At 47.8% G+C, this 12,207-nt stretch overlaps 4 protein-coding genes; all 4 read left to right on the top strand.

The window, feature by feature from the left end:
- Positions 1 to 407: 407 nt before the first annotated feature.
- Positions 408 to 2,813, top strand: GSTUM_00008824001 (uncharacterized protein). XM_002840294.2 has 7 exons: positions 408 to 704; positions 770 to 950; positions 1,025 to 1,129; positions 1,189 to 1,319; positions 1,372 to 1,569; positions 1,669 to 1,770; positions 1,885 to 2,813. Exons 1-7 carry the CDS (start codon positions 540 to 542, stop codon positions 2,512 to 2,514), a joined length of 1,512 nt encoding a protein of 503 aa, XP_002840340.1. The 5' UTR covers positions 408 to 539; the 3' UTR covers positions 2,515 to 2,813.
- Positions 2,814 to 3,214: 401 nt separating this feature from the next.
- GSTUM_00008823001 (uncharacterized protein) lies at positions 3,215 to 4,013 on the top strand (the record flags this gene model as incomplete). XM_002840293.2 has 1 exon in its annotated part: positions 3,215 to 4,013. One exon carries the CDS (start codon positions 3,215 to 3,217, stop codon positions 3,542 to 3,544), a length of 330 nt encoding a protein of 109 aa, XP_002840339.1. The 3' UTR covers positions 3,545 to 4,013.
- Positions 4,014 to 8,113: 4,100 nt separating this feature from the next.
- On the top strand, positions 8,114 to 10,171 carry GSTUM_00008822001 (uncharacterized protein). XM_002840292.2 has 6 exons: positions 8,114 to 8,609; positions 8,710 to 8,731; positions 8,818 to 9,089; positions 9,153 to 9,212; positions 9,264 to 9,371; positions 9,425 to 10,171. Exons 1-6 carry the CDS (start codon positions 8,454 to 8,456, stop codon positions 9,578 to 9,580), a joined length of 774 nt encoding a protein of 257 aa, XP_002840338.1. The 5' UTR covers positions 8,114 to 8,453; the 3' UTR covers positions 9,581 to 10,171.
- A 713-nt stretch (positions 10,172 to 10,884) lies between these two features.
- GSTUM_00008821001 (uncharacterized protein) lies at positions 10,885 to 11,819 on the top strand (the record flags this gene model as incomplete). XM_002840291.2 has 2 exons in its annotated part: positions 10,885 to 11,256; positions 11,318 to 11,819. 2 exons carry the CDS (start codon positions 10,885 to 10,887, stop codon positions 11,717 to 11,719), a joined length of 774 nt encoding a protein of 257 aa, XP_002840337.1. The 3' UTR covers positions 11,720 to 11,819.
- Positions 11,820 to 12,207: the final 388 nt, after the last annotated feature.

Below are 12,207 nucleotides of genomic sequence, written 5' to 3'. Positions count from 1 at the left end.
TGCAGGGAGAGATGGGGAGGAAGAGAACCGGGCTAAAAGGTACAATCAGGACAAGTGTAAAGAAGAAAAAGAAAAAGTACGGTAAGTCCTCGGCCGACAGTGGTTCAGAATGCTGAGTTATTTTCATATTATTTGGCTGACTTTTTACTATTATCATTTTTTCTCTTCTGGGCAGAGAACATTTTGGAAGTTTCGTGGAAGCGTTAGGTTCGGTTCATGGTCAAAAGGTTCCCTTGTCGCCGCTTCGAGCAAACGTGTCCTCTGCTCTCATTGGATAGGCCCCAAACTGAACCGACAAAACTAAGCCTAACGGGGAAAACCCCGGAGTGCTACTTTCAAAGGTGGCCTCTTCTACAAGAACACCCTCCCGTCAAATTCTTCTTTGACCCTCTTTCTCCTCTCTGTGTTATATCCATCTGGTCAACTCGATTAATTAATATTCTCTCTCCCCTTCTCTGTTCGCTCGCTCTGCTTCAGGGTTCTTGAGCAAATATCTTTCACATTCATCTGTTGGATCTTTCTTTGACCTCCTCGACAAAATGCGTTTCAATACCAAGGTTGCCTTCGGCCTGTTCTCTGTTGCACTTTTGGGCTTCGGAAACCTCGCTTTTGCTGATGAGATTGATGATGCCCTTGGAGATGCTGCTACATCTTCTGCGACTTCCTCTTCTACCACTGCTGCGATTGACAAACCTACGTTTTCTGTGAGTATTCCTTTATCTATTGTCGTTGTGACGACACTCAAACTAATTATGTCATTTCTCAATAGCCTTTAGCTATCCAAGCGCCCTTCTATGAACAATTTACCCCTGGCTGGGACTCAAGGTGGAAAGTTAGCCATGCTAAAAAAGAGAATGACAAGACTGGTGATGAAGAATGGACATATGTTGGCCAGTGGGCTGTCGAAGAGCCTACGGTCTTGAAGGGGATTGAGGGTGATAATGGACTTGGTGCGCGCTTTACAGCTGTTTCTCCGAAAAAAAAAAAATAAAGATAAAAAAAATTTGCTAATAATTTTCAATAGTTGTCAAGAATGTTGCTGCTCATCACGCTATTTCTGCCAAGTTCGATAAGCCTATTGACAACAAGGGTAAAACTTTGGTTGTTCAATACGAGGTTAAGCTACAGGGTTCGTATTATCCAATTTTTGCCCATTGAGATTTTCGTTGACATTTGATTGTTCAATAGGGGGTTTGGAGTGTGGTGGAGCTTATCTCAAGCTTCTCAAAGAAAACGCTGACCTCCACGCGGAGGAGTTTTCCAATGCCTCCCCTTATGTTATCATGTTTGGTCCTGATAAGTGTGGCGCTACCAACAAGGTTTGTGTTTCCACCAGTAGTTGCTTTACAGTCATTCTGATTACCGTATTAGGTTCACTTCATCTTCAAGCACAAGAACCCTAAGACTGGCGAGTACGAGGAGAAGCATCTCATGAGTCCCCCCATGGCTCGCATCTCCAAGCAAACTACTCTATACACTTTGATCGTCAATCCCGATCAAACCTACGTTATCAAGATGGATGGTAGCCAGGTCAAGAGTGGTTCTCTATTTGAGGATTTTGCACCTTCGGTCAACCCTGACAAGGAGATTGATGACTCGGAGGACAAGAAGCCTGAGAGCTGGGTTGAGAAAGCCAAGATCCCTGACCCGGCGGCCAAGAAGCCTGAGGATTGGGATGAAAATGCACCATACGAGATCGTCGACGAGGAGGCTGAGAAGCCTGAGGACTGGTTGGAAGATGAGCCGGAATTTATTCCCGATCCCGAGGCTGTTAAACCAGAGGACTGGGATGATGAGGAGGATGGTGATTGGCTTCCTCCCACCGTCTCTAACCCCAAGTGTGAGGATGCAAGTGGGTGCGGCAAATGGTCCAAACCCATGAAGCCAAATCCTGCATACAAGGGCAAGTGGTCTGCACCAATGATCGACAATCCAGATTACAAGGGCCCTTGGGCTCCTCGTAAGATTCCTAACCCGGATTACTTTGAAGATAAGACACCATCAAACTTCGAGCCCATGGGTGCTATCGGTTTCGAGCTCTGGACCATGACCAAGGATATTCTCTTCGACAACATCTACATTGGTCACTCGATTGAGGATGCCGAGAAACTCCAGAAGGAGACTTTTGATGTTAAGAAGAAGATTGAGCAAGAAGAGGATGCTGCATCGGCCCCCAAGATTCCCGAAGCCCCCAAGGCTCCTGGTGAGACTACCTTCAAGGAGGATCCTGTTGCTTTCGTCAAGGACCACCTTGAGATCTTCTTCGCCGCGGTTCAGAAGGATCCCGTCTTTGCTATCAAGGAGTTCCCAGCTGTTGCCGGTGGCCTCACTGTATTCTTGGCCTCTTTTATTGCGCTTCTCTTCAATTTGATCTTCTCGGGATCATCTCCGGCACCTGCTCCCAAGGCCGCTGCTGCTGATGGAAAGGGCAAAGCGGAGGCTACTTCTGAGGGCTCCTCGACTGAGAGCGAGAAGCCCAAGGCTACCAGGCGAACATCAAAAAAGGCGGAATAGATTCGGCTCTGTAAATTGCTATAATTCTTTCGTGTAGGGCATCTTGAGAGATGATCGGATGGATGTATTCTTTTTTTATATTTTTACTTTCCTACCATTTTTCTTTCGTCGCTATGATCTACGGGAGTGCGTGATTGCTGGCGAGGGTTCCTTTTTTCTATTTCCTTCGGGATCATTGAGGGTTTAAAGTTGCGGTTTCTTGTTTTTTCCTTGTCAACGGGATATTTCTTTCCCAATTGGCTCTGTAGCTTTAGGTTTTTCCACGAGTGCGAATCAAAAGTGATGCTATTACGTTTTAAGATGTACCGTACGGCACCATACTATCCTATGATACCCATTCTTGCTCTACACTACTCGAGTACTGTACTCGGGTGCAGTGTCGCGGTATGATATGATACAAGTATGATGTGGCGTTGTGTCACAGGTCAGGTCGGGGTTCCGTGAGTATATATTAAAGCCTCCACCCTATCCCAACTACAGCTCTCTGTACTAGTATCGTACAACTGCAACCCATCCGGTGGGACTCTCGAAAACCTATTCAAACTCCGCCGCCAATCCTCGGATTACAAGAATGATGCTGGCGAGACTACCGAACAAACCCATTCTCCAATTATAAAGACCTCAACACCCTTATCGAGCCGAACTTCATCCGCTTTGACAACCTTTGACCCGCACTTGGTATCCGAAGCCGAACCCCCAAATGCGCTGGATGGCAATCGGAAACCCTCTTGTCAATAACACTACCAACCACACCGCCCCCGGCACTCCACTGCGCCGCGGCCATGGACGTCCAATCGTATTAGCAAAGCTCCTTCCAGACGGCGGAGCCCAGACTGGCTCCCGTGGGCGGCATGGAGGAATCCTACTCTTCGCTGTGGTTCGGTATCGGGACACCGGTGTCGCGAAGCGCCTAGTTGAGCATGGTGCGGACATCAGCACCAGCGACGGTCGGGGAATAAGCATCACTACGTTTCTCGCTGGCCAACCTATCGCCATAGGTTCCCTGTGCGGGAGTTTGGGGACGCCGTAGTACGCGCTGCCGACGGGGGCGACCCCGCACAGATCGCCCCAGTGTCAGACTCTTTGCGGAGCTCCGGCTGTGAAAGCCTGGAGAAAGGAGCGGAGCCTGATGTCCCAAATGCTACCGGCTTAACGGCTCTCCACACCACGCCTTCTCCGGAAGTGGGACACTCGAGAATTCCCAAGAATTACCGGAAATTGGACGGACATCAACCTGCACAGTCGTAATGACCAGACGCCGCTCCTCTTCGCCGCTAGTAATTACCGGTAACTACCGTAGAGAGGGCTGGTCGAGGGACCAACCAATCACGGAACCCACGCCACTGCCCAGTGCAACGATGGACGCAGCGTGGCGTACTAGGCGGGCTTCCATCGCATGAAGGATGTTGTCCGAGTGCCTATTGGGAAGCTGCTGCTCGTGGAGGGTTTGGGCTGGATTGAACATGATGAGCACATGCTACTGCCTTGGGTGGGTTATTTGCTATGGGGAATATTGGGGTACGTTTCTGAGATTCGTTTCTGCTTCTTTCCTCAAGGGGCGTCATGAAGCGTGTGCTATATGATGTATGGTTTTGCGTACGTTCGCTTGAGGGGATAGTACGGTGACAGCAACTTTGGCAGGGAAATTGATTAGTGAGGTCTCGGCGGGGGGGTATTTGTAGCAGCAGGTTCGGGGGACTAGGAATGTGGATTTCATTGGATTTTGTACTACGGGTTATCATGCCTACAGTGCCTGTTATATTGCATGATCGCTTCCATAAGGAAGTGATCATGCTTCGGGATTTATCTCCCCACATGCCGATATTCTCTCCCATATTTCTACCTTGATTGTTCTTCCAGTTTCCACTCCCCTAATCTCTTATATTCATTTTGCATTTTTTTTTGCTCCTCATCTTCCTAAAGGTTTGCAAGCGGCGCCAGCCTTTGCCCCCCCCCCCTCCCTTCTTATCTTATGTTTTATGCAAACAGGCTCAAAGCTCGAATATCATTGCGCATGTCCGACCGACTGAGTGCGGCACTCAACCCCCTCTACCATACACGACATTTACCCGCAATATTGCGGTCCAGCCACCATCCCAGCACCCCACAATAGTTTATTTATCAAAGTCGGATGTTGATCCGACCATTCACCAATCAAACAACATACATGCACGCACAGTTGTTGTTGTCGGACTACGGCATAAACTACGACTAAACTACTATCCATAGGGGGCGCGGCCGGCCGGTAACTTGATCGTGTGCTCAAGACCACTCTTCCAAACAGCTCTCATTTTTAAATAACAGCGCCCCTGTAGGCACCTACCTTTACCTGGGCGGCCTCCTACATTGTGGATCAATCAATTGGGTAATTACTGTTGCAGGTACAAGTATTGGGTTCTGTACGTGCTGCGTGCTGCTTTTGCGGATTGGCTGGGATAACGTGGCGTGAATAATTTTTTCATGCTCGGAGCTCAATATGTGGGTTTGATTGCGGTCCTGGCCTCGTCGTGGTGTGTACTGTACAGTACTGTATTGTGTGGCTCAGGGTAAATGGCACGAATACCGGTACAAGTTCTTCGCTTCTACTCGAGTATCCGTCTGTGGAGATGGCTGTGCATGAATAAGCATGATACTTGTAGCTTAGAGCGCAGTTACTTGTACTCGGTCGTAAATTAAATATTGAGATAGAGTGACAAACCAGGAGCCTTGGTTGAAATACAGACTCTACGGTATCGATGTCACTCCATCCCATCCCAGTTCTTTAATTTGCGCCAGAGCACCGTAGCCTAACCAACCAGCCAGAAACCCTACAAACATTAAAAGCTGCAATCCCTCAATCTAGCTGGCACGGTACTCTGCAGCGAGTAGGAGAGAAAAAAAAAAAAAAAACTCGTATGATACAAACAAAACACGACAAACAACCATCACTTGTTCGAAAACAACCAACCCACCACCACCTCATTAGGGTAACAAGTCACCATGGTCAATTTCGTAAACAAAGCAAACAAAACAAAACAAAAAACCATTTCTCAGCAAATGATCCCCTTCCACTTTTCGCCTACGCCTCAATACCATAGGCGACCACGATAATTTATTTTAATCGTGGCAGTCTACTACTCGTACCACCGTATCATGATTTTGCGCACCGCGAGATTACCGTACCGGTAAACGGTTAAGGTGGGGGGGGGGGAAGTTTCCATGTACTGTACTGTACTCGAGTATGATAACTCGTACTTGTGCCCGACCCCGCTAGACTACTCCCTACCTTGTAGTTGATCAGACTTAATCTACCCCGCAAACCTGCAAGCCATAGATTAATGCACAAACTTACGAGTACAGTACTCTCGTAATTACAAGTACTATAATAATATCCGACGTCCCAAATGCGCGCGTCCCCCGTCTAGACTACTCGAGTACCAGTACAGTACCCCGCAACTGACAGCAGCGGTTAGTGGGTACAGGTATCAGGGGACGGCAGGGGGGGGGGGTGGCGGAAGGGGTTATGGTTTGGACTGGATCGGGTTTGCTTTTTTTTTTTTTAGTCTTGTGGGGAAATGAGAGGCTAGCGATGCAGGTGGAGAGTATCGTATGGCTGAGATGGAGGATCTGCGATGGTGGGACCTTTGGAGCGAGTGATCCTTTGTGATTGGACGTGTTTTAAGGATATGTCCATATCGTAGATACCATACAATCTTGTGTCGGGGTTTGGCTTTTTTGGGGGGGTATATATGCTGTAGAGTGGTGTGGAGTGTAGTGAATTTGTAAAGATACATGATGGGATGAGCTTCGGTGTTTGTTGATCCGCTCGGGGATTCGGAGATATCATTATCCACTTTTTTTTCTTATTTTTTTACGAATACAGCGCGCAGTGATAGGGATAGACTAGTATGAAATCTAAACTACACTACGAAAACTGGAATGGATCCTGCACCGCGATTGCCATCTTATGGACGAACGAAAATGAATGAAATAAGCTTTACGCCATCGGAATACATCATGATGCGATCAATATGGCAGGAGCGATAATCAGCGCTCAACTTCCCTCGTCCACCCTATCATAACTGTCCATTTGTTGAGCAAAAGCGCTCCACATCCGATATCACCATTTCGTTTCGTAGGGAGAAGGAGATACGATACCATCTCGCTAGTTAGCCCGGCTAACTTAGTCTAACGTCAAACACCTTATCGGCCTCGGGGAGCTATGGTAGGTAACAGGGCTGTCCGGGTTTCACAGCTTGGAAGGTGGGAGTGACGTGAGGTGGGCGGCCGCCTATCTGGCCGTCTGTACTCTACTCGTACAGTACACGTAAAGTGGGCAGGCTGGGTAAGGGCCAGGTATATAACCATCGGGTTTCTGGAAAGGTTGATGTTTCCGACCGGACATCCGATGATTGGATATTTCGGCCTGGGGCAGATCTGATGTGCTGACCTAAAATTTGTGTGCATACGGACTACCGGTATCTCCTATTATTATCACCGTAAGGCTCCTACTGGATAAGGTACTCCTTCCATATGCATGGAACATTGCAGAAGAATAATGCACAAGTTGTGATACTGCAGGGGGCACGATATCTGGATGCTATTCACATTAGGCAGCACCAGAACATCCATCATCGACTTGATTGGAGCTTGCGGAGAGGAGGCTTTGGACCACCGATTGCATACGCAGGGCTTAATTGTGAGCTCGCTTGTGAGGTCCCTGCGCTAGGACACAGGGTGAAGGAACTCTGAGAATGGCAAGGCGAAGAAACAATCTGTTCCGTGTGATAGAGGGCACGAAAACTGGGCAGACTTTGCGACAGAATCCGGAACAACCCTTCGAATCGTGCATGATACCGGTACGATAGCTATTCCTCGTTCGTCTGTGGGCTCCACATCCCTAGCGAGAAGAGGAAGGACGGGTGCTGGAGGGGGGGAATGTTGTCCTTTTTCTTCCGTGCAGGGTTCGCATGTTGAGAAAGCCGTGAGGAGGATATCCAATGGTCACTGTCGTACAATACAGATTCTTCTGTATTGTAACTATTCCGTTCTCGCCGGCTTCTCCTTTTTCCTCGTGTGGTTGATGTTTTTTATTTTTATTTCACCACCAGCGTGGATGCATTTGTTGTCAGAGTCCTGTGGGTGATGGGAGTGAAAAGGTTAGGTTTGACAAACTGGATTTAGATTCCTTGCGAGAAAGGAAAGAGGAAAAGAATGCAGCAGGGGGAAGCGCTGATCTTGAATGTGCGCCGTGTTCTCAACAGTTTCTCGCACAGACCACCTCGTTCGAGTACCATATGATGCTCGAAATTCAGGTACAGTACCAGTTTTCCAGCTGCCGACTGGGCAAATGCTCGGGTCGTGGCCTGCCCTGCCTGTCGATGCAGTTCATCGGGGAGCCAAGCCCTGACGACGGCTAAAAACAGCGACAACGCTATCCCTCCAACCAATGAAAAATAAACAAGATTTCCTCTAAAATACCCTGTCTTGGCATTTTTTCTTCTTTACCAAAGCTATGGAAAACCGGCAAACTTCGACTTTCGGGGCTTGATGCGGTGCCGGTAATTCCCTATTCCCTTGCCCCCCTCTCAAGTTCTGCCGCCATCTCTCCACCTTAGCACCTCTCATACCCCAGCTCAGTATCGACGCCTACTATCATCCACCCCCCAAATCCTTTGTGTGAATAAATCCGCCCTTCTCCCCCCTCCCTCTATTCCTTCCCCCCTCCAACACTATTCCTTCCCTCAGCCTGTTTGTCGCTACATTTAAAGCTCGTCACCTTCCCTTCACTTGGAATAGACAACCAACAATCAATCAATCACATTTTTTTCTTCTGTGCCATCCTTCATTTACGTCGTTCCCTCTCGCCTTTCGATAGCGAATCGGTGACCTTGCCAACTCAGTAACAAAGACTTCCTTCGTCCCCCAGCCAAATCTTGTTATAGGCTTATATATTGGGCATGAATACCAGTACTAGGAATCTCTCAAAACTCAAGAAGGCCGCCAGAATCATTCTTGTTGGCCCTCCGGGGTGTGGGAAGGGTACACAGTCCGGGAGGCTACTGGATCATTTCAAATTGACCCCCATATCCTCGGGTGATTTGTTGAGGGAGAATGTGGGTGTCCGGTTTCTTTTTGTGCCACCATTTTGTGGGGCCAATGACATGTGCCGGTGAACGGCCGTGCTAACCTGCTATCTTCCCACATTTTCTGTAGGTTCGCAACCGGACACCACTAGGTACCAACCACCTTTTTTGTTACTTTTTAGCGACCAACATTCTGGATATTGGACATGATCACTGAGATCTTTTTGTTTTCTTACAGGAATTCAGGCTGAGACAGTGATGCGCTCCGGTGGACTTGTTCAGGATTCCTTGATGGTCAAACTTATCGTCGGAGAACTCTCCAAACGTGGATGGGTTGAAACCCGTGGTAATTTGACTTCTGGAATTTGTCTTACAGGACCATTATCGGTTATCGGGGGTCCAATAACGCCAAGAGCATCAGATTCTCCGACAGCTAGTTTCCTTCTCGACGGCTTCCCCAGGACAAAGAACCAGGCCCAATCTTTGGATTCTGAGGTCGCCATGAATTTGGTTTGTTCACCCTTTCCGACGCCAAGTTTGGACATGTTTGCTAATATATTATACTTATTTTAGGTTGTTAACCTCGATGTCCCTCATGACGTTATTTTGGATCGTATCGCCAATAGGCTTGTGGTGAGTCTGCCTTCTCCCCCCGAGCATGCGGGTTCTAATACATTTGAGTAGCATGAGCCTTCTGGCCGCGTCTACAATATGACCTGGAACAAACCCAAGAACCCCGGTGTCGACGATGTTACTGGGGAGCCTCTGACCCGTCGTCCCGATGATTGTCCGGTAAGCATTGCTATGTGAGGATCAACGTAAATTTTTTACTGACCTTGGAACAGGAAACATTCTCCAAGCGCCTGAAGAATTATGCTGAGGCTACCGGGCCGCTTCTTGAGCACTACGACAAAGCGGGCGTTCTGTGGACTGTATCTGGCTCTACTAGCGATGAGATCACCCCTCAGCTTGATGCTGAGATCCTCAAGAGATTCGGCTAGATTCACACTTGGGACTCGCTCATTCTTACAGCAGAATGGAGGCCTCTGAGACTTTGCTTTTTTATATATATATATTTATTTATGTTACCCTTTCCGATTCTCCTTTTTCCTGTTGCTCTCTCACCGACTGGAACCTTCATTATAATGAACATTCATGGCTAATGGCGTTTCCTATTTTTGCTTCATTTTTACCGCTGGAGCCTTACTCTTATGTTTTTTTATTATAACTTCATTCTTCATTTTCTTTTACAGCACGATAGGGATTGGTGGTTTTTGATTTCACTGCGGTACATTGTGGGACGACAATGAGTTTTCTGTTTTTGTTTTTATGATATGGACGTGGACTAATGTACAAATTACGGAAGGGTTCACGGAAATGAAAAAAAACAAAAAACAGGGCCAACAAAACAAGGCATGGATGATTGATTTGTGGCCTTTCAAATCGCAATTGTTTTTGCTTTTACTCCAGCCTTCTTCTCCGGGGTGATATGTGGGACTTTTCAATGGTATGATGCGTTACAAGCATACTAAGTTAGAGTTCACGGCAAAAGTCAAGACCAGTAGTTATCAGAATCTACTCGTACGATATCATACTCGGAGCAGAGAAGGGATTTGGAGTTGGATTTGTTATCCTATTTAAGTTAATATGGGTACATTTATGGGAAAAGGAACAAACTTGCCAACAACCATTCTGGGTCTATGAGTGTAGACTAGTACCTGATAGAGTACGCTGTGATTTGTTTGAAATATGTTTAAATTTAAAATTGGCATAGAAACAGATCCATACTGATGAATCTGTAAATTTTACTATCATAAAAAAAACATTTTTTAGTCAAAATACAACTTATTTCAAGGTAGATATATATACAATTTTTAAGAGAGCAATTTGTTATTATAGAGTTTATGGAGCTATACTCGAATAGCAAAATTGGTGTGTTTTAAAAAACATTTTTGCCTTTTTCTCAAGATGAACCATGGTTGCTATGCAAACTAAAAATGCCTTCAACTTAAAACTACCAAAAAGCTAGTTTCTCCCTTTTCGCATTACTGCGCCCCACATGATACCAATACTCGTACTTGTACTTGTACCCCATTCTGTAATCTTACCCTATCCCGTTACCGAAAGCCGTCAAACGACTTTCGAGACACATTTTCGTGGCGAATCAGATGTGCTTTGCCGCTCTATGGGGTCTTGGCAAGGCCACACCCCTATATTGTGGGACGTCTTGTGGTTGGAGCAGCTTAATCGATCTGAGCTTGTGTAAACAAACACTCAAGCAACAACAGTACCGAACTCGACAAACATGAAATGGCCACTGTCGTCTTCCGATGACAATTCAGGTCGGATAGGCCGATTCACCGAGCGCGTACGATCTGGGGAGCTGTTCACAGCGGAGGTGTTTCTCTCCCCGGATGTGCTCTTCCCCACGGTGGCACTCACTTCGGGAACCCTCGCGGCGATATACTTCTACAGCCACTATGTCCGGCGGATACCCATGACTTCGGAAATATATCCCTCCTACTTCCGGCGAAGGTCGTTGTTCGGGACCGTCACGAGCGTTGGGGACGGGGACAATTTCCGGCTCTTTCACACGCCCGGTGGGAGACTGATGGGATGGGGATGGATGCCCGGCAGGAAGGTCCCAACGGTCAGGAAGGACCTCAGGGACGTTACTGTGACCTACCCGCTTCAGGAGATTTGGGGTGCCAGGGGGGCTAATCGGTGATTTGCTACAGCTCCACCTCCGCATAGCAGGCATTGATGCTCCCGAAGGCGCGCACTTTGGAAAAACCGCCCAACCGGGTTCAGGGGAGGCGCTGGCATGGCTACGAAGCTACATTCTGAACCACAGGGTGCGCGCGTACATATATCGACGGGACCAGTACGAACGGGTGATCGCTTCCGTCAAGGTGCGCAAGGGACTGTCCCGGAGGGACGTGGGGCTGGAAATGTTGAAAGCGGGTATGGCGACGATTTACGAATCCAGGATTGGTGCGGAGTTTGGGAGTCTCGAGAGGGAGTATAGAGATGCGGAAGCGGCGGCGAAGAAACAGGGGATTGGAATTTGGGCGCCTAGCAAGAAGCAGTTTATTAGCCCTGGGGCTTACAAGAAGGAGTTGAGGGAGAGGGGGCCGTGAGGCTCTGGGTGTATTGTTGGCGGTGCTTTTGATAGGTGGCGATGAATAGGAATGATAAGAAAGAGACACGAGCGATGGAATTGATTTGATATTACTGGAATTTGGTGAATAATCTTAGGCTTAATGCGGTACCAAATACAGGGAGTGAATTAGCCTGATTCAAGTCTATAATAAATATGATCCAGCCTGATATCCTTGATTCCCCAGCAGGCTCACCCAGCCTGTGTTACTCGTAGTTGGAACTTGAGGCTGTACGAGTGCGTACGGCACTGTACTAGACACACAATAGCCTGCTAGTGGAGGATGTCCGGGTAGCTATTATATAATATCTTCATAGCGAAATATCATATAGTACACCCCGCACGGGTTTCTGCGAGAGCTCGGTGCGCAATAATATGGGCACGTGCCCCCGCTCCGATGGTCGAGTACAGTACAAGCATGGCCTTCAATTCAGTCCCGAGCCCCATAAACGCCCTCGGACTGCACAC

This window comes from Tuber melanosporum (genome assembly GCF_000151645.1).
Source record: "Tuber melanosporum whole genome shotgun sequence assembly, scaffold_5, strain Mel28".
Classification (NCBI taxonomy): Eukaryota; Fungi; Ascomycota; class Pezizomycetes; order Pezizales; family Tuberaceae; genus Tuber; species Tuber melanosporum.
This window is presented reverse-complemented; position numbering and strand designations above follow the sequence as displayed.